Source organism: Staurois parvus, unplaced genomic scaffold (assembly GCF_062004578.1).
Source record: "Staurois parvus isolate SC_StPar_1 unplaced genomic scaffold, SC_StPar_1.0 ptg000137l, whole genome shotgun sequence".
In the NCBI taxonomy this organism is placed as follows: Eukaryota; Metazoa; Chordata; class Amphibia; order Anura; family Ranidae; genus Staurois; species Staurois parvus.
The window spans coordinates 9,562,547-9,588,768 of record NW_028317933.1 but is presented as its reverse complement, the minus strand read 5'-3'; the positions used below and the strand labels follow the sequence as shown (position 1 = coordinate 9,588,768).

At 44.0% G+C, this 26,222-nt stretch overlaps 1 protein-coding gene across 11 annotated transcripts in view; it reads right to left on the bottom strand.

Moving 5' to 3' along the window:
* PTPRT (protein tyrosine phosphatase receptor type T) overlaps positions 1-26,222 on the bottom strand; it is a 560,113-nt gene that overhangs the window by 118,258 nt on the left and 415,633 nt on the right. For 7 of the 11 annotated variants that reach the window (XM_089673313.1, XM_089673317.1, XM_089673311.1 and 4 more), the window contains one exon: positions 687-716. The exons of 3 other annotated variants lie outside the window; for them this stretch is intronic. In XM_089673313.1, coding sequence (XP_089529439.1) covers positions 687-716 — 30 coding nt within the window. The remainder of the gene's footprint in view (positions 1-686; positions 717-26,222) is intronic. One more of the 11 variants, XM_089673312.1, reaches the window with a different exon arrangement.

Genomic DNA, 26,222 nt, shown 5'->3' with positions numbered 1-26,222 from the left:
TGCATGTTTATTCCTGAGCTGATATAGCAAAGTTAGAGTTTCACACTCCACTTTCAATTTTTTAAAATGCAATATAATAGACGTTTGCATTTGGGTTTAATACCTCTTTAAAGTGTGCATATTGCTACCACTTTTTTTTTTGGACAGAGTAGGGAAGGGCTAAACCCCTGCCAGGTTATATATTTGTTGTTTGTGTACCATTGGAGACATTTTTATTACTTTCTATCCCAGACTTGCTGGAGGAAGTGGCAAGGAAATCTCCCAAAATTAGAGGAATTTCCCTCTTAGACAGTGGTCTCGAAACAGTTGTCCTCATTGGAAGACTTCTGGGGACAGTTCTAAAATATGGGATTTGCCCTCGCTCTCCTTCTCGATGACAATAGTCACCAGTACGATTACAGAGGTTAATCTTCCCAATGAGGACACAGACAGCAATAAAAACTTGTTAGGGGATCTAACCCTTCCCCACTAACTTTTGCACTGGAAATAAGTCTAATTTTAACCTAGATAATAATAATACAAAAACTAGCAGTCTGCTCCTTTACACTACCTTTTCCTAATAAACAACACTTCCATGTAGTGTTGTACAGCACATGACATGATATGAGATACAGAAATGTGGATGTGCAGGGAGAAGAGCCTGGGAAATCTGGATAATGAATGGGGTGGTTTCTGCAGGTACTTACAGATAGTATGAATAGGAGTACACATTTCTTCTAGAGGATGGAGAGCGGTCACATGGGGGGGCCGAAAAACGAGAAATAAAAAGAAAAGAGGAATAATTAGATGTGACAGCATGACCTCACCTGGGTGACAGAGTGACATCAGACAGGTGTATGGATATGAAAAAGCTTACCAACACAGTATCTAAATAAATGATTGAAGTGCAGAATGTATTATCTAAATTCTAGTATAAGTCACTATGGAGCCTGTTGAATACAAGCTACCCATACATGGAAAATCTTAACACACCAGTATAGTAAATGGCTTTTTGTATATCCATTGTTCAGTCAGGAGAAGGTACATCTCACAATAAAAAGTACATACAGATCCCTCTCATATCAGCATATAACCTGGCACATGATAAGCACCCCCCAATACAGCCAGAGTGGCGGACTATCTTGACAATGGCACTTCAAAGATTCCCAACTGACATGATGCAGGGAATAGGAGTAAATTTTGGTATTGTTCCCTAGAAACAAACCAAAGCTGTCTATAAGTGCCACCTTCCTCCTTCCCTGTCCATAGATAATAACTTGTATATATGGTCTGGTCAAGCATACATGTTTATGGAGCAGTCTGAAGACACTGATGCCTAAAGGGTGCCAGATCATGGCTGTACCTAACCGTCCTTTTATTTCTGTACATGTCAAAAGAGCTATAGACCACACCTACATCCATTATTATCAAATCAATATCTGACGTTAAAAAAATAAATTTTTTAAGGAAACTTGTACTGAGAAAGCATGGAGGCTGCCATTGAAGTTACAAAAATGCTAGTTTCTTGACTATTATACTGAGTCAGAGGTTTCAGAACTCAGATGTTCAGAGTAAATCCCCATACACATGGGCTGAACATCAGGCAAAATCAACTGGCACAGTAGATACCGGCCGACATTCGGTCTGTGTGTACAGGTTCTTGTTAGATAGAAGCCGACCTCACGGCCGGATTCTATCAAACTTGCTGGAAAACAAGCAGCCAATGGCTGCAAGGGCTGACTGGTGTGTTCTGGCGTGGGGAGGGGGGTGTCAGTCCCCAGGTCAGAACACAATAGCTAAGCAGGGAGATCGCTGTACTAAAATCGCATTGTTAGTATAGCAAACTCTTCTAGAGTTCCTCAGTTTTTTTTAAACAAAATTAAAATTACTGTGTGTACCATACTTTTCACTGAGCCACAGATATTTAATAGGTCTGTGCCTCAGACTACAGCCTGGTACACATGGTACTTTTTTTTTTTTCGTGTGTACTGGGGAGCTCTGGAAGAGGTCTCTATACTAACAATACAATTTTAGTACAGCAATCTCCTTGCTGAGCTATTGTGTTCTGACAGGGGAATCTCCCTTTAGCCAACCTACTTCCACCCCTGCCAGAACCTACTGGTCAGCACTTGCAGCCATTGGCTGAGAGCACTGATTAAATGCCAATCGGCTGCTGGTTTTCTCATGACAGAAGCCAGCCGTGATCTGCCAAACAAGGACCTGTACACCTGGGTCGAATGTGAGCCTGTATCTTCTGTACCGGCTGATTTTGGCCAATATTCGGCCTGTGTGAACAAGGCTTTACTCTGAACTTCCAGATCTGCATGGTTGTTCCAGGTCATAGAAACCATTGAAACACCAACACAGCTAGGCAGCTAGCATGTTCAGAAAGAAGTCAGCAATGGCAACCTCTTTAATTCTCTTGCTAGAGGCTTGTTTATAACAAATAATATCTTATAGAGCCAGATGTTAAATTCTAGCATGACACTTGTAACATGTTCCTCCTTCTCACTGCCTTGCCCAAGTCACCACTGCAGGAACAAACCTCTGTCTGAGGGATAGGCCAAACCCCTCAGATCCTCCACTCTTTATTGTTTCCTGAGTTTTTGCAGAACACAAAGTTTGGCAACTAAGAAATATTGGACCCTGCCATCATACCACTGCATCGCAAAGGAAATGTGTCATTTGAGATGTGAGAATCAAGAACCACATGACATGCAGGGGATTAAAATGAATACTTATATTTAATCAGACATAGACTGGTGCAGATGACAAACACAAACTTTCAGGGGATCATGCAGGTTCAAGGTAAAAGAAGGTGTTAAGACTAGAAATTAAATGGAAGCACATATGGAAAAATACTGTAGAGAGCATTCTGAGTAATAATACTAGTCATTAATGGTCGTACTTTTAAATCAAGGGGAACTTTCCTGTATCATCTAATCACATATAATACCAATGTCAAAACACAAAGTTTAGTTTTTCAGAGCAATTACATGCAGCTAATTAGTTTGATATATTTGATGTATTAATATAACTCCTAACTACAAAGAAAATCTTCAGCACTGCGCGTATGGGCATTCTCACTCAAGAACAAAACATAACTCCACAATTCCATTATCCAAGGGTGAAAAACAACAATGCCTACTCCCTGTGGTGGAGAAGTTTGGTTCTTTTTCAGAATGGTTATATGAATTGTTCAAGTCTGTAATGTTATCTTTTTGAATCAGGATATTCTGCCTTGTACTGCCAAAGGCTGTCTTGGTATTAGTAGTATCGAGTAGTTCTAAACTAATTGGATTAAATATGAATGCCTGAAAATATTAAGGTTTGTGTTTTGACAATGGCTACATGGGATTTATAAGTGGATGATATGTCAATAGGAAAGTATAGCTGCCCACAACTTCTACCAATACTCTGATCATCGTACCAACACAAATGTTATGGTCTCCCCAGTCTAGAACTTTGGTGTTCTTAGGCAGTTTCTAGATTTGTCATATGAGCCAATGTTTACGTCTGAATAAAGATAAATAGTAAGTTTTATAATCAGTGTCTAATTGTTTTATGTTGTTACTTAACCAATTACTGATATCTCATAGGACAAGTGTCGAAAGGCAAGCAGTACCCCTTCCCTTGAACTACTTGATCCATCCCCTCTGGGGGAGAGGAGAATAGACTCTCCAGGGTCCCAGCCTATTTAACAGTAACCCAGCCACCATCTGGGCACACCTCCGCAGGGATTGGCTAGGCCCTACTAAATAGTCAGGCGAGGAATTTGAATCCTCCCGCCCTAAGCTCTTCCAGAGGAAGGAGGAGGTAATCAAACTCCCAGCCTATGAAACCCTAAACAGACTGTACTAAACAATTACTGCTTTTGTGCCTACAACAGAAGCTAACGCTAGATTTAGCCAACAGCCTAGCTATGAGTGCTCTACAGTTGCTAGGCCATGTTGTGTTATGGTAGACTCATTTACAAAATATTTATTCTCTGGGTACCTCTTTGGTTAGAAAAACGTAAAAAAAATCTAAAACAACATTTATTTAGTAAATTGGAGTTACTATATCAAAGGCCCTTTGTTCCACTTCCACCCCACCCCACATTCCTCATACTGAAGACCCCTCAACACTCTGCACCTTTGACCTTACTACCATCGAGGAAGTCTCCAAGGTCCTCTCTGATGCCCGCCTCACCACCTGCCCCCTCGACCCTATCCCTTCACAACTCCTACAACCTCCTTCCCCCTCCATCCTATGCTCCCTCACCCACATCTTTAATCTCTCCCTCTCCTCTGGCACTTTCCCCTCCCCTCTGAAGCATGCACACATCACCCCCCATACTTAAAAAGCCCTCCCTGGACCCCAATGACCCGAACAACCACAGACCCATCTCCCTGCTCCCATTCACATCCAAACTCCTCGAGCGCCTAGTCTACACCCGCCTAAGCTCTCACCTCAACGACAAAAACCTTCTCGATCCCCTACTGTCCGGCTTCCATCCCCTACACTCCACCAAAACTGCCTTACTCAAACTCTCCAACGACCTGCTAACCGCCAAAGCTAATGGCCACTATTCAGTGCTCCTACTCTTTGACCTCTCTGCGGCCTTCGACACAAGCGACCACCCCCTCCTCCTCTAAAAACTACACTCCCTCGGCCTCAGAGATTCTGCTCTCTCCTGGCTCTCATCCTACCTGTCACAATGCTCTTTCAGCGTTACCTATAATGCTACCACCTCCCCCTCACTCCCCCTCTCTGTTGGGGTCCCTCAAGGCTCCGTCCTCGGGCCCCTTCTCTTCTCCATCTACACCTCCTCCCTTGGCCAACTCATGCACTCTCACCGCTTCAACTACCACCTATATGCTGACGACACACAAATCTATCTCTCAACCCCCCACCTCACCCCCTCAGTCTCCGCCCAAATCACACACCTACTGAGCGACATATCAGACTGGATGTCGCTCCACTTCCTTAAACTGAACCTCTCCAAAACCGAGTTTCTTGTCTTCCCCACAGCCCGGACACCACCCCCCATTGACTTCTCCGTCACATCCAACAACGCCACCATCAAACCTGCCCCGCAGGCCAGAGTACTTGGTGTCATTCTGGACTCGAACCTATCCTTCCGGCCCCAAGTCCAATCTTTAACAAACTCGTGCAGACTCCACCTCCGCAACATCGCCAAAATATGCACGTTCCTAACCCCAGAAACCACTAAACAGCTCATCCACTCCCTCATCATATCACGACTCGACTACTGCCACTCCCTCCTCACTAGCCTGCCTCGCCGCTGGCTATCCCCGCTTCAGTCGATCCTGAATACGGCTGCCAGACTCATTCACCTTTCCAACCGCTCCATCTCCGCCACCCCCCTCTGCCAATCCCTCCACTGGCTTCCGATTGCGCAATGGATCAAATTCAAAATCCTAACACTGACATACAAAGCTGTCCACCATACTGCCTCGAACTACATCACCGACCTAATATCCAAGTACCACCCAACACGCACACTCCGCTCCTCACAAGACCTCCTTCTCTCTAGTTCCCTGGTCTCCTCCTCCCATGCCCGCCTCCAGGACTTCTCCAGGGTGTCACCCATCCGCTGGAACTCCCTGCCCCAACCCATCAGATTACCACCTACTCTCCTCTCCTTTAGGCGCACCCTGAAAACCCACCTCTTCAGGGAAGCCTACCCCACCCCCTGCTAACTTGCCGACCTCCTCCACTCTTCCTACCACTCCATCCCCCACAGCTTTCTCCTCCTGTGCCACCATCCCCTCCTAGATTGTAAGCTCGAAAGAGCAGGGCCCTCGATCCCCTCATATTTTGCATTGTGTTGTACTGTTATTGTTCTGTCCCCCATTGTAATGTACAGCGCTGAGTGAACTATTGGCGCTTTATAAATACTGTATAATAATAATAAAATAATAATTCCATGAGAGCTGGTTGTAGCTACAACTGCAGTGATGCTTACTCCTACACATTGTATTGGGCCTGAGAGTTCTTTTCTATATTTCGTACAGTAATTCTGCACTCAAATAAAGAATTAAATGAGAATGCTTTTGCTTATAATCAAAGTGGCCAGGACACCCACTACTATTACCTGTCCTGCATTTATTTGTAATGGGTCTCAATAAAGTTTCATTGTTTATTTTCGATTAGTACAGGAGGCATCTTGCTAATATTTAAATTTACTGAATTTGATCCACTGGACGACATATAGGTTTCATTGTTGACAACATGTGGCCTTACTAAAAAATGGTAAACTGAAATCTGATTTTTTTTACGTGTTAAATATATTTATATATATAAATTTTTAATAGTATATTTTTATTTTTTTCTGCTATCTTATACTTTTGTTCTGCTCCAATGACAAGCATACAACTATGGTTCACTCTCATTTTACTCCTTCGCATTACTCATTATACAGTAATAATATAGTAAAACTAATTACTCCTAGCTATAATACACAGCTAGCACTCAAATTACTTCTGTCAGCGATATTTTTTTCAGTACAATCACCTATTATTTTCTTTCCTTCTAACAATTTACACAGTCAGTTTCTTGCTTTTTTAATACATAAAGACTTCATTTTTCCTGCTGTCAATTATTTTAGCTGCATGCTGCTATATAGTTCACTTTTGATAATGTTCAGCACCCCACCACCCCACCTTCCCCCTCTTTTCATACTAATAAACATAGTAATCAAAAGTGTAACTATAGTTATAGCAGACCAGGTAATAGCTATGGGTCCCAGCAGCACAGGGGGCCACAGGACTGTCTAGCTGTGTAATAAGTGACTTATCCAGGCAGTGATGGCATTTATCATAAATTATAACATTCATGTAGTTTATGCACATGATTTAGATTGTTAAAGTGGAGTTTGAGAAAAAATGTTTGCAGATAGAGTTTTGTGGCAGAAAAGACCCTTTATGTCTCTCCTGCCATAAAATCTCTGTTTCCTGCTATTATTTGTTTTTCTAATTGTACAATGATAGGCGAACATTCCTAATGTCTAAAGACTGAAGACTATAGACCAATAAGTAGACCTGAAAAAGATGGCAGTGCTAATGATGGAGTGACGAGGGGGAACACAGACCTGGAAGATGTAGGTATGCTGGGACAGATCTCAGTAGTTGCATTGTCTTTAAAGGAGACCTATTATGAGAGGAATATATCAGCAGGGCCATCTTAATGCATGGGAACACCTGTACACTGCCCAGGGGCCCCAGGTGCATGGAGGGCCAGAACAAGGGGACCCAGGTGTTGTGTTGTCTGTGATGGATGGGGACACTGTGATGGGGGAACCAGATGTATGGGGGCACTGTGATGGGGACAGCTGATGTAAGGGGACACCTGATGGATGAGGATACTGTGATGTGGATACCTAGTGTATAGGGACACTGTGATGGGGACACTTGATGTATGGGGACACTGTGATGGGGACACCTGATGGATGGAAACACCTGATGTAAGGGGACACCAGATGGATAGGGAAACTGTGATGAGGACACCTGATTCAAGGGGACACTTGATGGATGGGGACATTGTGATGGGGACACTGTGATGGGGATACTTGATAAATGGGGACACCTGATATATGGGGACACTGTGATGGGGATACCTGATGAATTGGGACACCTGATGGATGAAGACACTAATGGGCACACTTAATGTATGGGGAAACTGTGATGGGGACACCTGATGTAAGTGGACACTGTGACGGGGAAACCTGCTGGATGAAGACACTGATGGGCTCACCTGATGGATGGGGGAAACTGTGATGAAGACATCTGATGCAAAGGGACACCTGATGGATGGGGACACTGTAATATGGACATCTGGTGGACGGGGAAACTGTGATATGGAAACATGGTGTATGAGGACATTGTGATGGGGACACATGATGTAAGGGGATACCTGATGGATAGGGACACTGATGTGGGCATCTGATGTATGGGCAAACTGTGATGTGGGCACCTGATGCAAGGGGACACCTGATGGATGGGGATACTGTGATGTGGACACCTGATGTATGGGGACACTGTGATGGGGACACCTGATATACTGTATGGGGACATTGTGATGAGAACACCTGATGCAGGCTGGAAGGGGCCCCAGTGCATTACTTTGCTCAGGGGCCCATGATGCTATTAAAATGACACTGTATATCGGTTGACTTACTTTTGAAAACTCTGTATCCTGACCAGTTGACTTTGGCACTCACTGCATCCCTGACCTTGAACAAGTATGCCGATCAAATCAATTGGAGAAAATAAAGAAGCAGCCCACACCATGCTTGTTTGGGTCAGTTACTGAATCATTTAAGCAGTGGATTAGGATGAAAGCCAGGCAACTAGTATTTTAAGAAGGGGATAGCAACAAATGCCTCCATGGTTTCCTCATGGCAGCTTTCCTTTATGATGGTTCAAGGGTGAGAAGTCCCTGTAATATCCTGCCCACTGTATATACTTACATCCTCAGTAGCTATAGTATACTATACTGTACATCTCAAACAATATATACAGCACTTTTTTTTTAGAAGAAATAATAAAATCACCTGTTGGTAAAATATGTAGTGTAGATTCCCCATAGGGGCCCTACTTCTCTACCTTACCTGTCCACTCTACTGAGTCCCATCTGGATAGTATCTATAGAATCAAGTACAGTATACCAACTGAGCTTTCAGTTGATTGGGCATTGATATTTGAAATGTGTCCTATATGCTTACATCTATCTCCATTCATCATGGCCCCAGTACACAGCAGGATCTCTGTTAATGATGTTCAAAGAATCTTAGAGACAGCTTCAGAGAGTTCTATCCTGTTTACTTGAAACCGAGCGTTACACAAGTAGGGACATTGGTAAGGATAGGGGCTCTGCCAGAACCGTCCGCAACTATCTGATTGATAACTTATACTTCTGCTCAATGAGTCATTATTTGAAATGCATCTGAAGTAGCAGGGAGACATACTCAGAGAGATATGACAGCTCATATGTGGAGCATCAGTGTCATCAATAGAGCATGAAGTGGACCTGCCATTATGTGTGTTGTTTTACATTAAGTGCATGCATGCTGATTTGGTGCTTTATATTTTTTGCTGTATGTACATATTGTGTAACACATACTGTAGAACCCCTAATGCAGCTGAAGCGTTTTAGCTTTTAAGTGGGCACAAAGCTCTAATGTTATAACAATCCTAGTGATAACTGAGGGAGGTACAAGTCAGGAAATGCTTTCTTACAGTCTTCAGAAGACTGATGACATCATTATCCAAAAGTGCTGCTCTCCTGCTTTGGCAAAGTCACTTGACTGAATCTCAGTGATTGATTTTTAAAGTGAACCTATCATTTGTCAATGAAGGACAAAGCAACATGTTCACTTTAATGCCCAGCAACTCACTTCTGTGCAGTTAACTTCCATTCACTCCCCCACATGCAGCTCTGAGAAAACCAGGTACTTCCAGGTATAGTGGATCATGTGACCAGGGGCGGACTGACAACTCACGGGGCCCACAGGCAATAGGGGATCATAGGGCCCCTGTGTCCTTGCCCAAACTCAAAAAAGACTATGAAAAAGGTACCAGGGGCATCTCATAGGGCCCCCTGCTGACCCCGGGCCCTCGGGCAGTGCCTGAGTTTCCAAATGGTCAGTCCGCCCCTGCATGTGACTCACTTCCCTTCCTCTCACATAGCAACACTAGTAATTGAAAATCAACAGCTCAGGCACCAGTGCTTTTACGCCTGTGTAAGCCCTAAGACAATCCCAGCCTTAGCCCTGTGTAAACTCCAACCCAATCCCAGGCTTAGCCATATGTAAGCTCTCTCCCAGTCTCAGAGCTGCCTACAGTATACTATGAGACACTCCCAATCTCAGCCCTATGCAAACTTTAAGACAATCCCAGTCTTAGTTCTGTGTAGGCTTCAAAATAATTTGATTCTCATCTCTGTGTAAATTCCACACTAATTCCATTCTCAGCCTTGCGTAAGAGGTAGGCCAGTCCCAGTCTCAACCCTGTGTACAGTCCAAGTCATTCCCAGTCTCAGCTCTGTGTAAAGTATGAGCCAATCTCAGTCTCAGCCCTTGTAGGGTCTGATTAAATCCCAGTCTAAACCCTGTGTAAAGTCTGAGCCAATCTTAGTCTCAGCCCTTGTAGGGTCTGAGTCAATCCCAGTCTAAACCCCGTGAAAAGTCTGAGTCAACCCCAGTCTCAGCTCTGTGTAAAGTCTTAGCCAATCTCAGTCTCAGCCCTTGTAGGATCTGATTCAATCCCAGTCTCAGCTCCGTGTAAAGTCTGAGCCAATCTTAGTCTCAGCCCTTGTAGGGTCTGAGTCAATCTCAGTCTCAGCCCTGTGTAAAGTCTGAGTCAATTCCAGTCTCAGCTATGTGAAAAATCTGAGCCAATCTCAGTCTCAGCCCTTGTAGGGTCTGAGTCAATCCCAGTCTCAACCCTGTGTAAAGTCTGAGTCAATCCCAGTCTCAACCCTGTGTAAAATCCAAGTCAGGCTTTTGTGTTTACAAGTGATGGCTTGTCTCCCAATGGCTCCCACAGATCTGATATCCTGAGCATCTCCCACTAAGTGCAGGATGGGTACAAGAGAGATTTGCTGGTGCCTAGGGAGGCAGTGCGGATGCCGATACCCCCACTGGATCATCTCTCTACAAGTGAGAGAGGCGTAGCCATCTATAGGGTACAGGGAGGTACTAGAGCCAGCTGGGTGCTTCAGTTTAATACAGCAACAAAAGTAAGACACGTAGAAGATGCATTCTGTGTGTATGAACTTTGTAGGCAGTGCACCACTAAACTCTGAACATAGCGCATCCCCCCCTCCAAACTCTGCACTCTGTATGCAGTGCACTCCTGGTATTTGATACCCCTTTAAAACCCTCCCTCTGTTAGTGAAATTTGCGGGGGAAGGGTTTTTGGGGGGGTCATGGTTGAGTTCTAGCAGAAAAAAAGCCCTGCTTATGCTGCATAGTGTAATGTGTCAAAAATGTATTGATGCAGCCTTTTAAAGTATCTGTTTATTCAGGCACTGTGTAACTTTGCACTTCCGCAATGTACGCATAATGCAGGTTTCGGAAATGGGATGTATTTTTTTATTTGGTGCAATCTTCCCATGTTTGCTGTAGGCCCAGCAGTCATCTTTGCCTCTCTACATGCTGTGCAATGTATATAGTTCTCATTCCACTTCTGCTCTGCTCCTCCCTGGATCCTATATACTCATTTTAATACTCACAATATAAAGTGACAGAGATACAGGACACACGATATCCTCTTTATACAGATCTGCTGACAATCACAGATATGTATGCTAATAATGTGTCCCAATAAACAGTGTGGAAATCCTTCTAGCTGAAACCCATGAATGGATGGCCAATGCATAGATAATATGATGAATATGCAAACACAGTGAGAACACAGAGGCAGTATAAACTATGTACAGCAGCAGATTATCATTTTATCACCTTTTATGTGCAATTAAGACTCTTTTCCTTATAAAAAGTTTTCTTTTAAAGGGAAATATGCATTTTTTTACTTACTAAAGCAATGATAAAAAAATGGCAGAGCTGGTACAAACTGCAGATAAGGAATAACCAGGGTGTACAGGGTTACATGCCTGTGCGCATGGGTAGGTTCACACAGGTAGTGGAATAAATCCATGTACAGCCATTGATTATTATGTTTGGCTATCCATGGCAACTATGTATTATGGACATGGAAAAACACCTGCATTTAACGTATGTCAAAAAGCGCCCATGTCCATAAACCCTTCAGCAGGGCCGGGACAAGAGTTGGGCGGGACGGGTAGCTGCCCTGGAGGCAGTGGTTTACAGTAGGGATGGAGGTGCTTTCCTTCTGCTACTTGGCTGGGCAATTTGGCATCTTTGGCCTGGGCACTGGATGACCTTGTCCCAGCACTGCCCTACAGGCCAAACAACAAGAACACAGATTGTCCCCATACCAAAGGGTAGAAAATACTTAAGGTACTAGTAGAGAAGAAGGCATACTGATAGAAAAAGGACAGAGACAAGAGTGTAGCTACATGGGGCCTCAGGGCAAAAGTTTATGGCTGGTTCACACTGGAACGTGTGCACTCCGCGAGCTCCATTTTTGACAGCCCATTCATTTCAGTGGGTTGCCAAATGTGCAGGGATGTGCAAAAAGTATGACAGGTGCAACTTTTAAAATCATGACTGCACCAAACCGCATGCTACTGCAGTACCACGCATTTTGGTGGCTGCAGATGCGTATGTTAGTTAGATGAGCTTGAGTTGGCATTACCAATTAATGGCAGCCACGCATCTAACAAGGGTAGCGCATTCCCATGCTGTCAGGAAACTTGCACAGAATCATACGGTGTGAACTGACTCTATACAGGCCGCCTAGCTATCTCTCTGTAGTATCATATGTCACTTGTCATTAATCTTAAGAAAACTCATCTATGTAAAAAAGGCGCTCACCCCGCTTCAAATAAATTCAGCCCCATTCAGTGAAAACTGTAAAACACATACACCAAGTGCTAATGTTATTAAATAATGATCAACATAAACTGAATGTTATCCATTAAATAAATCAACATAAATCATAAACTAAAAAGTGTCCATAAAGTAAATCATAGTCCATCCACTGATTTATCATCGTGTAGGAGGCGGATCCCTTTGAAAACATGCGTGTGCACGAAACGCGTCAGTGGGGAGCCTACGTCACGCCACCATGTCCATACAATGGTCCAGCAGCAATCTTTGTAAGTGGATTTGCTCTGTTTTTGTGCTCCACATGGATGCTTTTTTAGACTTTAATAACATTTATTGCACCATAAGCGGTTCTCTTTGGGCTCCTTTTGTGAGCTTTTCCCTTCAAGGTTGGGCTATTTTGCGTTTGAAGATTGAGCCACCTTCCGGGGGAACCAACTGTTTCTACTGAATTTAAGTGGTACATACCATACACCTTTGCTTAGCGGTAGATAAGGCTTACCTGCTGAAGGAGTTTCTATTTATAAAAGCGCATTCTTTCTAGGTTTCTGGTGAGTGCATTAGGGGGAAGAATTGTCACAGATTCACCCACCACTTGATGTCACGTTTAATTACAATTTCTGGACACTATATAGAATACATTGATTGTTAATATTGCATTGATAATTGTGCACTGATCATTTGCTCACGCAAGTCACTTTTTTATTGTTATATATTATTTTCACGTCACTCATATTTTTGGCTGCGCTCTTTTCCCCTTAACTGATTTCTCACCCGCTTGTGTGCCCAACACCTGTGTGAATTCCACTTGCTGCTGATTCGCCAACACGTGCATTAAAATTGAATGCTTACCAGATCCATAATAATTCATGCATATCCCAAAGTCAAGGAGGAAGCAGACGCCACCGCCATCTTAATTTTCAAGTGAACCAGTATGACAATGCACACACTCAAGAAACATAAATGCTTCCCATAGTGTGGCATTTTGCAGAATCGCATCATCAGGAAGCTCACTTGGTTTCAGCCTATGGAACACACACCCGCTCAACCGGTAGAGGCACTTTTGAATGTGAGTGTATTTTTATTTTTTGACTTCTGCATATTTAAAAACATTTGACACACTATGGGGAGCATTTTTGTTTCTTGAGTGTATTGTCATACTGGTTCACTTGAAAAGAAGATCCTGGTGGCGTCTGCTTCTTCTTTGACTTTGGGATGTGCACAAATTCTTATGGATCTGCTAAGCATTCAATTTTAATGCATGTGGTGGCGAATCAGCAGCAAGTGAAATTCACACAGGTGTTGGGAACACAAGCGGATGAGAACTCAGTCATGGACTGTGATTTATTTATGGATGCTTTTTAGTTTATGATGTATGTTGATATTTTTAATGGATAACATTCAGTTTATGTCGACCATTGTTTAATAACATTAGCACTTGGTTTATGTGTTACAGTTTTCACTGAGTAGGATTGAATTTATTTGAAGTGGGGTGAGTGCCTTTTTTTTTACATGGAAACTTTTGACACAGAGTAGTTCACACAGTAAAGAGCTGCTTCCCTTTTCTTTCTTTTCATATATAGGTTTGGTGTGGCGCCCCATTAGATTTCACTTTATACATTAAGAAAAAGAATGCCTAAATCAAGACCTGGTAGCAGGGGAACTGTCAGCATAGTCAGTATACTATTCGGCTCTTATGCACATAGGAAGTTTTAAAAACGCTCTTCCCCTTGGCCGCAGCATTTTGGCAGAAAAAATGCTTGACGCTTGTCAAAGTGCCTAATGCTTCTATAATAACTTATTCTGGCCATCAAAATGAATTAATGCTCAAGCGCTAAATGCTCCTTGCTTTACATGTGTCAAGCGTTTTTTTACCAAAATGTTTTTGGGTGTTGCACAATTTTGTGTTCACAAACTCGGCACATTTGTCACATGGAAAACTGTGCTATGATTGTGGAAAAATAGCCCCGCGTTTTTAGGCGCCATTGAAATGAATGACACCTGGACATGCGATTGCGCATTTCCACATTGTCACAGCTCGATTATGCCAGCGATTTGAGATGCTCGAATGTAAATGGAGCCTCATACAAATGTCTTTACATTCTATCTTCTTTAAACTTTTTTCAGAGCTGCAAACTTTAGCAGACGACAAAATCTGGATTTTTTTTACTGCATTAGACATACAGGGTTTACTTCAGTCTGCAATGGACATTCAGAGGGCAAAAAATCTACACTGCCAACCAAGCAAATGCTTAAACAGGGATCAGTAACTAGCAGGTTCTGTTGACTTCAGACCTTCTATACTGGAAACTTCACAGTTTAGTTTGCTTTAAAGCAGGGGCGGATTGACAACTCATGGGGCCCCTGGGCAATAGGGGATCATGGGGCCCCTGTGTCCTTGCCCACACTCAAAAAAGCCTATGAAAATGGTACCAAGGGCATCTCATGGGGCCCCCTACTGACCCCGGGCCCTCGGGCAGTCCCCAAGTTTCCAAATGGTCAGTCCGCCCCTGCTTTAAAGGCATTGTACACTTACACATGCTTTTATTGTTTTACGTAAGTATTCATGTTATTATATTCCCCTTATCATATTTTTTTTATTTCTGCCATACTTTGAAATGATGTGCGCACATGTAGTGGCTGCATTTTGTAGAAGGTGGCTGATCAATTCCCCTATGCCTGTGAATTCATGATCCTAGCTTGTCCTTAGGAACTGGCAACTTTTTATCTCTCTGCATTGCGTTTGCCATTTCCTCTCTGTTACATCACAAATGTGGGAGTACTAATGTGATGGAACACATCTTTTCCCTTCATTGCTGTGCCTGTTTGTGTCTGTGTTAGATGTAATTACTGTGCAGCTCTCACCTGCAGAGCACTAGACTGAGGGACCCAAGGATTGTGGAATATGTCGTTTCTTCACAGAAAGTGTCAGTTCATAGACTACAGACAGAGGTTATGCATTAACCTGTGTAGTACCATGCCACATGTCTCGTGTTTGCACACAAACAGACATTTTTGGCACAGGAATGTAAAGATTTACTCTACTCTAAGCTATGTGTACAATGACACCATGAAACTGCATGATCAATGCACATCTTAAACAGGCTAAAATCACAAGTTGCTGATAAGAAGATTTATAATGCATTTAAGATAGCCCCCTTTCCAACTCCAGGCTTCATAGCAGCCATGCTATGGTTATTGTTATGCCACGGGGTAGAGCGCAAAGCAAAGGAAAATATTAAAAATGAATTAAATTGCAGTTTCGGTTTGTGGTGCTCAGATGCAGTATAGTTCCAGATTAAGGAAAATGTGAGCGCAATAAGGCTGATGTACTAAATCAAAAGATTGCAGGTTGTACCATCATTATTATATTTGTCAACCTCTAAAGCATGCAGGCTTTCCTGATAACGTAAAACAGAACTAAACTCTCCCAATGAACTATTTTCAATCCTTATGCTGCTAGCATTAGTAAATACATATTTATTCAATTGCCTAGGCCAACTTGATGTCATACGTACATATTCAGGAGTCTTCATGGCCATTCTACATCTACTACTACATCTACTATCAAGATCTAGCAGCTAAGCAGTCCCGGATGAGAACTAGTTGGGTCTTGCAACTGACTACCCTCTCCCTTTATCTGGCCCAAGGGGTGTAGGAGAACTCACACTGTCCTGTACTGTCAGCGTAGTGGATTGGTAGCTGCTTTCAGGCCTTTTGCTGGGCTGTCTCCTTCCCTGTTGCTCAGGATGTCCTCCCTAAGAGACGGTGGAACAGTGAAGATCCTCCTATCCAGCAACAAGCCTGTAGGTAGTATCCCCTCCTTGGAGCCCCCTCCCAGGCTCCACACTCCAGCACCTTCCTTCAGTCCATATTCCACCCAACACCCTGCTGCTCAGGCTCTTCCACATTTAAGGGAAAAAAAACACACAGAGCCTCTAAGTGTGTACTGTGAAGGTATTTAATAGTAACTCACATCTTAGAATTTAAAAACAGGCTCATGGGTAAGAGGGTGAGACGTCTGTAGCCAGATGTTGTTGTGTGACTGATCCAGAGAGGAGATCGATTGAGTCCGCCAGCAGGTGGTGCTGTACATGTGCAACATGGATGGTAAACCTGGTGGAATCTCCAAGGTGTCTGCCAGCAGATGGTGCTGTGCATATGCAGCATATATGGTGAAGCCTGGCAGAGTCTCCAAGATGTCCGGGATCAGCACATGTGGCGTCTGACGTCATCAAAATGCGACGCGTTTCTGAGCATGTGCAGGACAAGATGAGTCCAGGCGCGCTCTTTCATTAGGCAGGGAGGAGCTGTGACAATATCCTCCTTCTTTCCCCGCCCCTGGCCCTGCCCATCATCCGCCCCTTGCTCTACATAAGGCTCTCTCACCCCCAGCTCCTCCCTGCCTGATGAAAGAGCGCGCCTGGACTCATCTCGTCCTGCACATGCTCAGCAACGCCAAATGTGCTGATCCCGGACATCTTGGAGACTCTGCCAGACTTCACCATCTATGCTGCATATGCACAGCACCATCTGCTAGCAGACACCTTGGAGATTCCACCAGGCTTGCCATCCATGTTGCACATGCACAGCACCACCTGCTGGCGGACTCAATCAATCTCCTCTCTGGACCAGTCACACAACAACATATGGCTACAGACATCTCACCCTCTTACCCATGAGCCTGTTTTTAAATTCCAAGATGTGAGTTACTACTTATCTTTCTATTAAATACCTTCACAGTACACACTTAGAGGCGCTGTGTTTTTTTGTTTCCCTTCTGCAGAGTTATGCTTCGCTCCTAAACAGCTTGCCCTTAGTGCCTACTAACAAAACAATAAACCTAGCTACATCTCAAACTTCTACTTTTTTCCTTACACTTCTGTTTGATTGGAATGAGCAGTGCACGTTAGTTGCAGTCATGTGCAATACTCTATACAAACTCCATAATCCATATTTCATAGTCTATCTCAGGGGCAAGAGTGGGCAGCTATGTTCCTACATACAACAGGACTATAGAGAATGAACAAAGCCACCCTCTAACAGGAAGTTGGATCACATCAGCAAAAAACAAAGAAAAAAAAAAATTGGAGATTTGGAGGAGGCTGAGAGCAATAGAAGGGACTGTTTTCTGAGTTATGAATACATGCTTGAAATTAATTTTTTTTCAAGCAGAGTTTAGTGTTGCTTTAAATGGGTTTTGGTAAGACCTTAAACTACATGACTGATGTAAACACGTGTGTCCTGTGTAAAATGTAGGCAGATTGCATATGTAGCATGTCTCCCAGTCTAATAACACAAAAATATTCCTATATTCCCTTGATTTCTATAGCACAAGATCTACAAAACCTTTTTGCAGTATTTCTATAGAAATGTAGGGAGGCAAGTACTCCATGTAGGGTGATGCTCTACATATAGATTACACACAAACACTACAGATGTTTAACTTGGGTGGCTCATGTGTTCATATTGGTAACATGAACATACAACTGTTATTACATCACTGCTTGAAGGAAGACAAGGTGGGAAGGAATTCACATAAAGTGAGAAGACAAGAGGTACACCTTACAACAACAACAGTAAAAATAACACAACCAAGGGGGGGGGTGCAAAAAAACAATAAAATGGTTCAGAGACAGCTGAGAAAAACCATGCCAAACTTTAGGCCTCATTCACATGGCTGAGAACCGTAGACTATAAATGAGGCTTAGCTTTGTGTAGCTTGAGGTGCCAGATGCCGTTTGCTGGCAGTCCATGTAAGTGTATGGGGATGCAGTAGCTAAGGACACAGCCGTACTTTCCAATCTGATAGGTGTGTAGGTACGGGTGAGCGGCCCTGAACACAGGCAGTGTGCATTTAGGTTCACACCTCTGCATTGATGCATTTTTCTGGCTCATTTTACAGTGCGTTTTTCATTTTGAACATACGTTTTTATGGGGATTTTTTTGCCAATAAGAAAGTATTGACTTTGATGCCACTTTGATGTGACTTCGGGTGGGTGCAGCCTTGATGCCACTTTGGATGGGTGCAACTTGGATGAGACTTGGATGGGACTTTGTATGGATGCGGCTTTAATGCAACTTTGGATGGGTGTTACTTTGATGTGACTTGGTTGCAGGGGCGGACTGACAACTCATGGGGCCCCTGGGCAATAGGGGATCATGGGGCCCCTGTGTACTTGCCCAAACTCAAAAAAGCCTATGAAAAAGGTACCAGGGGCATCTCATGGGGCCCCCTACTGACCCCGGGCCCTCGGGCACTGCCCGAGTATTTATATGGTCAGTCCGCCCCTGCTTGGTTGGGACTTTGGATGGATGCAACTTTGATGCGACTTTGGGTGGGTGCGACTTTGGATGCAACTTTGATGCTACTTGAGTGCCAGAGAGTGTAAAGTCACATGCCCCGGTTCACACCGATGTGACTGCTCATGTAATTTGACAGTTCCAAATCTCATGACAAGTGACACCCTGTCTGCAATGGAACCATTCAAACTGGTGTGACTTTGTCAGAGTCGCACCAATTTTGAAAATAGTTGCCACATTATTTTTTGTGATTTCAGATGAGTCTTGCATGAAATCGCACAGATGCAAGGCAAGCCGCATATGAAATCACACCAGGTCCACGGTTTTGAAATTGCGCTACTTCAAGTGAAGTAGCGCAATTTCAATGTCACATTTGGTGTGTAAGTCGCATCCAAGCTCTCCCCATTGTGTCTTTTCCCCTATGCTAGCATTGTGTCCACAGTAGCACTTGCGTAGGCAGGGCAGAGTAGGACTGGCCATAGAGGGATTACTTTGACGCAGTTGGCCAGCTTAAGCATGTATTGCAATATGTGTGAACTAAATATCCCTATTTATTGCATAGTCTTTCTAAGTTTCTAAGTCGCATCCAAGTCACAACTTCTGAAGTCGCATCCAAGTCACATCAAAGTTGCATCCAAGTCGCACCCATCCAAAGTCACATCAAAGTCAGTACTTTCCTGTTGACAAAAAACCCCCATGAAACACATCAAAAACACACTGCATACATTTCTGCCGCGTGTCCATTGAAATTTACTGAACTAAAAACGAACTTTGTTGCGTTTAAAAAAAAGTCCCTGACCCTTTCCAAAAGTGCAGTGGCTGAAAAACACATAGATGTGGACGTGTCCCATCGGAAACCATGTTAAATAGACCGTAGTGCATTTCTGCAAAATGTACTAAAAAATGCATAGGTGTGAACCAGGTTTTGTGATGTGTGGCTGTGTCCATGTAGCCAATGCACAAACAAAAATGTAAACCTCGGTTAATTCCCCCTGGAGGTAGACCAATGGTGCTCCAAAGCTCACAGTGTCTTCCTGGCACTTTAAACAGCATGAGAGTATAGGGGGAAGAGCCAGCAACTTGTTCTCCCAATAAAAGGGTACAGTGTGCAAGTTACAGCACTTACGCGTTTCGGTAAAAAAAAACCCATATATAAATAGGCGATAGGTATAGGCTATGAATAAGTTTTTTTTTTACCGAAACGCGTAAGCTGCTGTAACATGCATAAAATGTGTGTATGCAGCGCTGATAATAGATAGATAATAGATGGATATTATGTAATAAAAATATTACATAAAAAATTATGTCAATATCATATCATACAAATTTGCGCACTGTGGCGCTGAAATGAATAATGGTATACAGATATAAAGGATATAATAATCAATCATATCAAATTGCGCTCTATGGCGCTAAAAGCAATCACATGTGAGAACGTCCAGATTCGACGTCATAAGGTGCATATAGTGGTGTATAAAAATTCCCAAATTCCAACAGCAGCAAAATGGTGAAAATCCGTGACCGTTGTGTCTAAAAGGATGAGTGTAGATTGCACTAACCAGAAAGCGCAAACTAATGTGCATTTGAATAAATCAAGACCATCTCCTGGTCATCTGCATCTGGAAACTGGAACAATGGGGGTCATCTGGCAAGCATCAGCTAGGCATGTAGCCAGGAGCGGACTGACCATTTAGAAACTAGGGCCCGGGGTCAGTAGGGGGCCCCATGAGATGCCCTTGGTACCTTTTTCATAGGCTTTTTCGAGTTTGGGCAAGGACACAGGGGCCCCATGATCCCCTATTGCCCGGGGGCCCCATGAGTTGTCAGTCCGCCCCTGCATGTAGCACACCATAGGGATATCCAGGCTCCAGGGATACACTCTCCAAACAGCAGAGGGAACCAGATATGCAGGTAATGCCGGGTCACCAGGATTCACCTTGGAGGGGGGGGCTCGTGGTGGACAAGCCAAAAAGGAAAATATCTCAAATAGTGTAGTACTTTATTGAATTATAAGGGTGATAACAGGGAAAAACACTCACTTTTCTTGAATGGTAAAAGACAGTAACCAAAATGGCCGCCGGCCGTTCACGTGGGCCGTGCGGAGTGACGTCACAGGGTAGGGCACCTCCCTAACATGCACACTGTACCCTTTATCAATCAAGTACTTTAATTGGGAGAACGAGTTGCCAGCTCTTCATCTTATGCTCTCATGCCTGAACACGGCACCTGGGGGGTCAAGCCTACTAAACACATGGCCCATTCATTGTCTACGGGCCTCAGTGCTTGTGTGAATGCAATCTCTGAAAACTTCAAATTCAAGTGCAAGAAACAAAACAGGTTAAACAAAACATTCAGGATTGTATACATCTCTATAGCTGAACAGAACTTGACATATTTAACATGCTATTAATGTTTTTTTTTCTCTCTAGCCATTAAAGCCTGGGCAGGTGAAATGCCTCTGAAGTGCATTTTAATGGGAAGCCCGCTGTGAGTTACAAAATACAATCCCTCCCTATATCAGTTTGAATAAATACCACATGTTCTGGTAAGCTATCAAATCTTATACATTTCTGCAGATATTAATACTATTTTAATCATATTTTGGTTTCAGGTTTATGGATCCTCTAAAGCATTATTCCACCTTTCTGATAAATATGACATTGTAAGGTCTGGCAGTGAAATCAGCTTTGCGGCTGAGTGTGTTTTTAAGTGTGGTGCGAGTGCATATGCAAAAAAAAAATGAATGTAGTTAAACTAGCTTAGTTTACATCACTGCGGTGCTTTCATATGGGTTTAAAAAAGTATAGTACACTGCCCCTTTTTGCTCACATAAATGCACCACAAATGCATTTAGAAATTAATGGGACTGGTGCGTCCACTCGGCAGCTTGCATTCTCAGATAGAGGTCGGCCTCCATATTTTTCTCACGTCGGGTTTACTTTAAAGTGGCTGTAAAGCCTTACATACAGTCAGGTCCATAAATATTGGGACATCGACACAATTCTAACATTTTTGGCTCTATACACCACCACAATGGATTTAAAATGAAACGAACAAGATGTGCTTTAACTGCTGACTGTCAGCTTTAATTTGAGGGTATTTACATCCAAATCAGGTGAACGGTGTAGGAATTACAACAGTTTGCATATGTGCCTCCCACTTGTTAAGGGACCAAAAGTAATGGGACAATTGGCTTCTCAGCTGTTCCATGGCCAGGTGTGTTATTCCCTCATTATCCCAATTACAATGAGCAGATAAAAGGTCCAGAGTTCATTTCAAGTGTGCTATTTGAATTTGGAATCTGTTGCTGTCAACTCTCAAGATGAGATCCAAAGAGCTGTCACTATCAGTGAAGAAAGCCATCATTAGGCTGAAAAAACAAAACAAACCCATCAGAGAGATAGCAAAAACATTAGGCGTGGCCAAAACAACTGTTTGGAATATTCTTAAAAAGAAGGAACGCACCGGTGAGCTCAGCAACACCAAAAGACCCGAAAGACCACGGAAAACAACTGTGGTGGATGACCGAAGAATTCTTTCCCTGGTGAAGAAAACACCCTTCACAACAGTTGACCAGATCAAGAACACTCTCCAGGAGGTAGGTGTATGTGTGTCAAAGTCACCAATCAAGAGAAGACTTCACCAGAGTGAATACAGAGGGTTCACCACAAGATGTAAACCATTGGTGAGCCTCAAAAACAGGAAGGCCAGATTAGAGTTTGCCAAACGACATCTAAAAAAGCCTTCACAGTTCTGGAACAACATCCTATGGACAGATGAGACCGAGATCAACTTGTACCAGAGTGATGGGATGAGAAGAGTATGGAGAAGGAAAGGAACTGCTCATGATCCTAAGCATACCACCTCATCAGTGAAGCATGGTGGTGGTAGTGTCATGGCGTGGGCATGTATGGCTGCCAATGGAACTGGTTCTCTTGTATTTATTGATGATGTGACTGCTGACAAAAGCAGCAGGATGAATTCTGAAGTGTTTCGGGCAATATTATCTGCTCATATTCAGCCAAATGCTTCAGAACTCATTGGACGCTTCACAGTGCAGATGGACAATGACCCAAAGCAGACTGCAAAAGCAACCAAAGAGTTTTTTAAGGGAAAGAAGTGGAATGTTATGCAATGGCCAAGTCAATCACCTGACCTGATTGAGCAAGCATTTCACTTGCTGAAGACAAAACTGAAGGGAAAATGCCCCAAGAACAAGCAGGAACTGAAGACAGTTGCAGTAGAGGCCTGGCAGAGCATCACCAGGTATGAAACCCAGCGTCTGGTGATGTCTATGCGTTCCAGACTTCAGGCTGTAATTGACTGCAAAGGATTTGCAACCAAGTATTAAAAAGTGAAAGTTTGATTTATGATTATTATTCTGTCCCATTACTTTTGGTCCCTTAACAAGTGGGAGGCACATATGCAAACTGTTGTAATTCCTACACCGTTCACCTGATTTGGATGTAAATACCCTCAAATTAAAGCTGACAGTCTGCAGTTAAAGCACATCTTGTTCGTTTCATTTCAAATCCATTGTGGTGGTATTTAGAGCCAAAAATGTTAGAATTGTGTCGATGTCCCAATATTTATGGACCTGACTGTATACCCAGTGAAGTGACTGGCCTCAGGTGATACACAGAGATGAAAATAAAATCCTCCTGCAGAAGTTGTACCTGTTTATCTATAGACATGGTAGCAAACCTATGGCACGCGTGCCGCAGCCGACACGCGGAGCCCTCTCTGTTGGCACGTGAGCCAAGTCATCCCAGCATCGTCCCAGAAGCTGAGCATCGCATAACAATGCACATACGAATGCTCGGAAAGGAGTAGCAGCATCAGGAGATGATGTCAGAAGCCGTGACTTATTAGCCTCGATGCGTCCAAGCTTTCACATGGCTGGTCAGTGCATTGCCAATGATATATAAATATATATATTGGACTGGCTGTGAGTTTTAATACATTGATTTTTATTAACACAAGATTTTAGCTTGTACTGGTGGTCAGTGGAACTTTGCCCCCTTGTGCTGGTGGTCAGTGGAACTTTGCCCCCTCTGTGCTGGTGGTCAGTGGAACTTTGCCACCCTTGTGCTGGTGGTCAGTGGAACTTTGCCCCCTCTGTGCTGGTGGTCAGTGGAACTTTGCCCCCCTTGTGCTGGTGGTCAGTGAACTTTGCCCCCTCTGTGCTGGTGGTCAGTGGAACTTTGCCCCCTCTGTGCTGGTGGTCAGTGGAACTTTGCCCCCTCTGTGCTGGTGGTCAGTGGAACTTTGCCCCCTTGTGCCGGTGGTCAGTGGAACTTTGCCCCCTTGTGCTGGTGGTCAGTGGAACTTTACCCCCTCGGTGCTGGTGGTCAGTGGAACTTTGCCACCCTTGTGCTGGTGGTCAGTGGAACTTTGCCCCCTCTGTGCTGGTGGTCAGTGGAACTTTGCCCCCCTTGTGCTGGTGGTCAGTGGAACTTTGCCCCCTCTGTGCTGGTGGTCAGTGGAACTTTGCCCCCTCTGTGCTGGTGGTCAGTGGAACTTTGCCCCCTTGTGCCGGTGGACAGTGGAACTTTGCCCCCTTGTCCTGGTGGTCAGTGGAACTTTGCCCCCTTGTGCTGGTGGTCAGTGGAACTTTGCCCCCTTGTGCTGGTGGTCAGTGGAACTTTGCCCCCTTGTCCTGGTGGTCAGTGGAACTTTGCCCCCTTGTCCTGGTGGTCAGTGGAACTTTGCCCCCTTGTGCTGGTGGTCAGTGGAACTTTGCCCCCTCTAAGCTGGTGGTCAGTGGAACTTTGCCCCCTTGTCCTGGTGGTCAGTGGAACTTTGCCCCCTTATGCTGGTGGTCAGTGGAACTTTGCCCCCTCTGTGCTGGTGGTCAGTGGAACTTTGCCACCCTTGTGCTGGTGGTCAGTGGAACTTTGCCCCCTCTGTGCTGGTGGTCAGTGGAACTTTGCCCCCCTTGTGCTGGTGGTCAGTGGAACTTTGCCCCCTCTGTGCTGGTGGTCAGTGGAACTTTGCCCCCTCTGTGCTGGTGGTCAGTGGAACTTTGCCCCCTCTGTGCTGGTGGTCAGTGGAACTTTGCCCCCTCTGTGCCGGTGGTCAGTGGAACTTTGCCCCCTTGTGCCGGTGGTCAGTGGAACTTTGCCCCCTTGTGCTGGTGGTCAGTGGAACTTTACCCCCTCTGTGCTGGTGGTCAGTGGAACTTTGCCACCCTTGTGCTGGTGGTCAGTGGAACTTTGCCCCCTCTGTGCTGGTGGTCAGTGGAACTTTGCCCCCCTTGTGCTGGTGGTCAGTGGAACTTTGCCCCCTCTGTGCTGGTGGTCAGTGGAACTTTGCCCCCTCTGTGCTGGTGGTCAGTGGAACTTTGCCCCCTTGTGCCGGTGGACAGTGGAACTTTGCCCCCTTGTCCTGGTGGTCAGTGGAACTTTGCCCCCTTGTGCTGGTGGTCAGTGGAACTTTGCCCCCTTGTGCTGGTGGTCAGTGGAACTTTGCCCCCTTGTGCTGGTGGTCAGTGGAACTTTGCCCCCTCTAAGCTGGTGGTCAGTGGAACTTTGCCCCCTTGTCCTGGTGGTCAGTGGAACTTTGCCCCCTTATGCTGGTGGTCAGGGGAACTTTTCCCTCTTGTGCTGGTGGTCAGTGGAAGCTCTGTTATTGTGTTTTTCTATGAAGACAAAAGATGTTAATGTATGGGTTGTTTTTTCTAAACTAAAACCTCAGTATTCAGGTTTAATTGCAGTGTTGGCACTTTGCGATAAATAAGCGGGTTTTGGGTTGCAGTTTGGGCACTCAGTCTCTAAAAGGTTCGCCATCACTGATCTATAGTTATCTGTCCTCTACATCAATTTAACCATTTGAAGACCAAGCCTTTTTGGACACCTTTTCCTTTACATGTACAAAATCAGTATGTCTTGCTAGAAAATTATTTAGAACCCCCAAACATTATATTATATAATTCAATTAAATAAATACCAAACTGTTAAAAGGTTATGTTTCGCTGAGTAAATAGATACCAAACATGTCACACTTTAAAACTGTGCACACCTGTGCAACGGCAACAAACAACGTATATTTTATTATCCATAGGCAACATTTTAAAAGCCTTTACAGGTTTCCACTTTAGATTTACAGAGGAGGTCTGGCACTAGAACTACTGCCCTTGATCTAATGTTCACGGTGATCCCTTATACATGTGGGATGATCACTGTTTGCAAACATGGCTTTGCGCATGAGCATGGTGGGATGGGGGTGTTTTAATTTTTTTTTTTTTAATAAATTATTATTATTTTTTTATCCCTGTTACTGTTATCACAGGGAATATAAATATCCCCTGTGATAGCAATAGGCAGTGACAGATTTAAGATCTCTCCTTTGCCCTCAACAGCATTTGATCCCACAGTGTGATCAGATGCTTTCCCAATTTAAGAATGGCGCTGTTTACAGCTGGTGAAACTGGAAGATATGAATTGTTCATCGCTTCCAGTTTCTG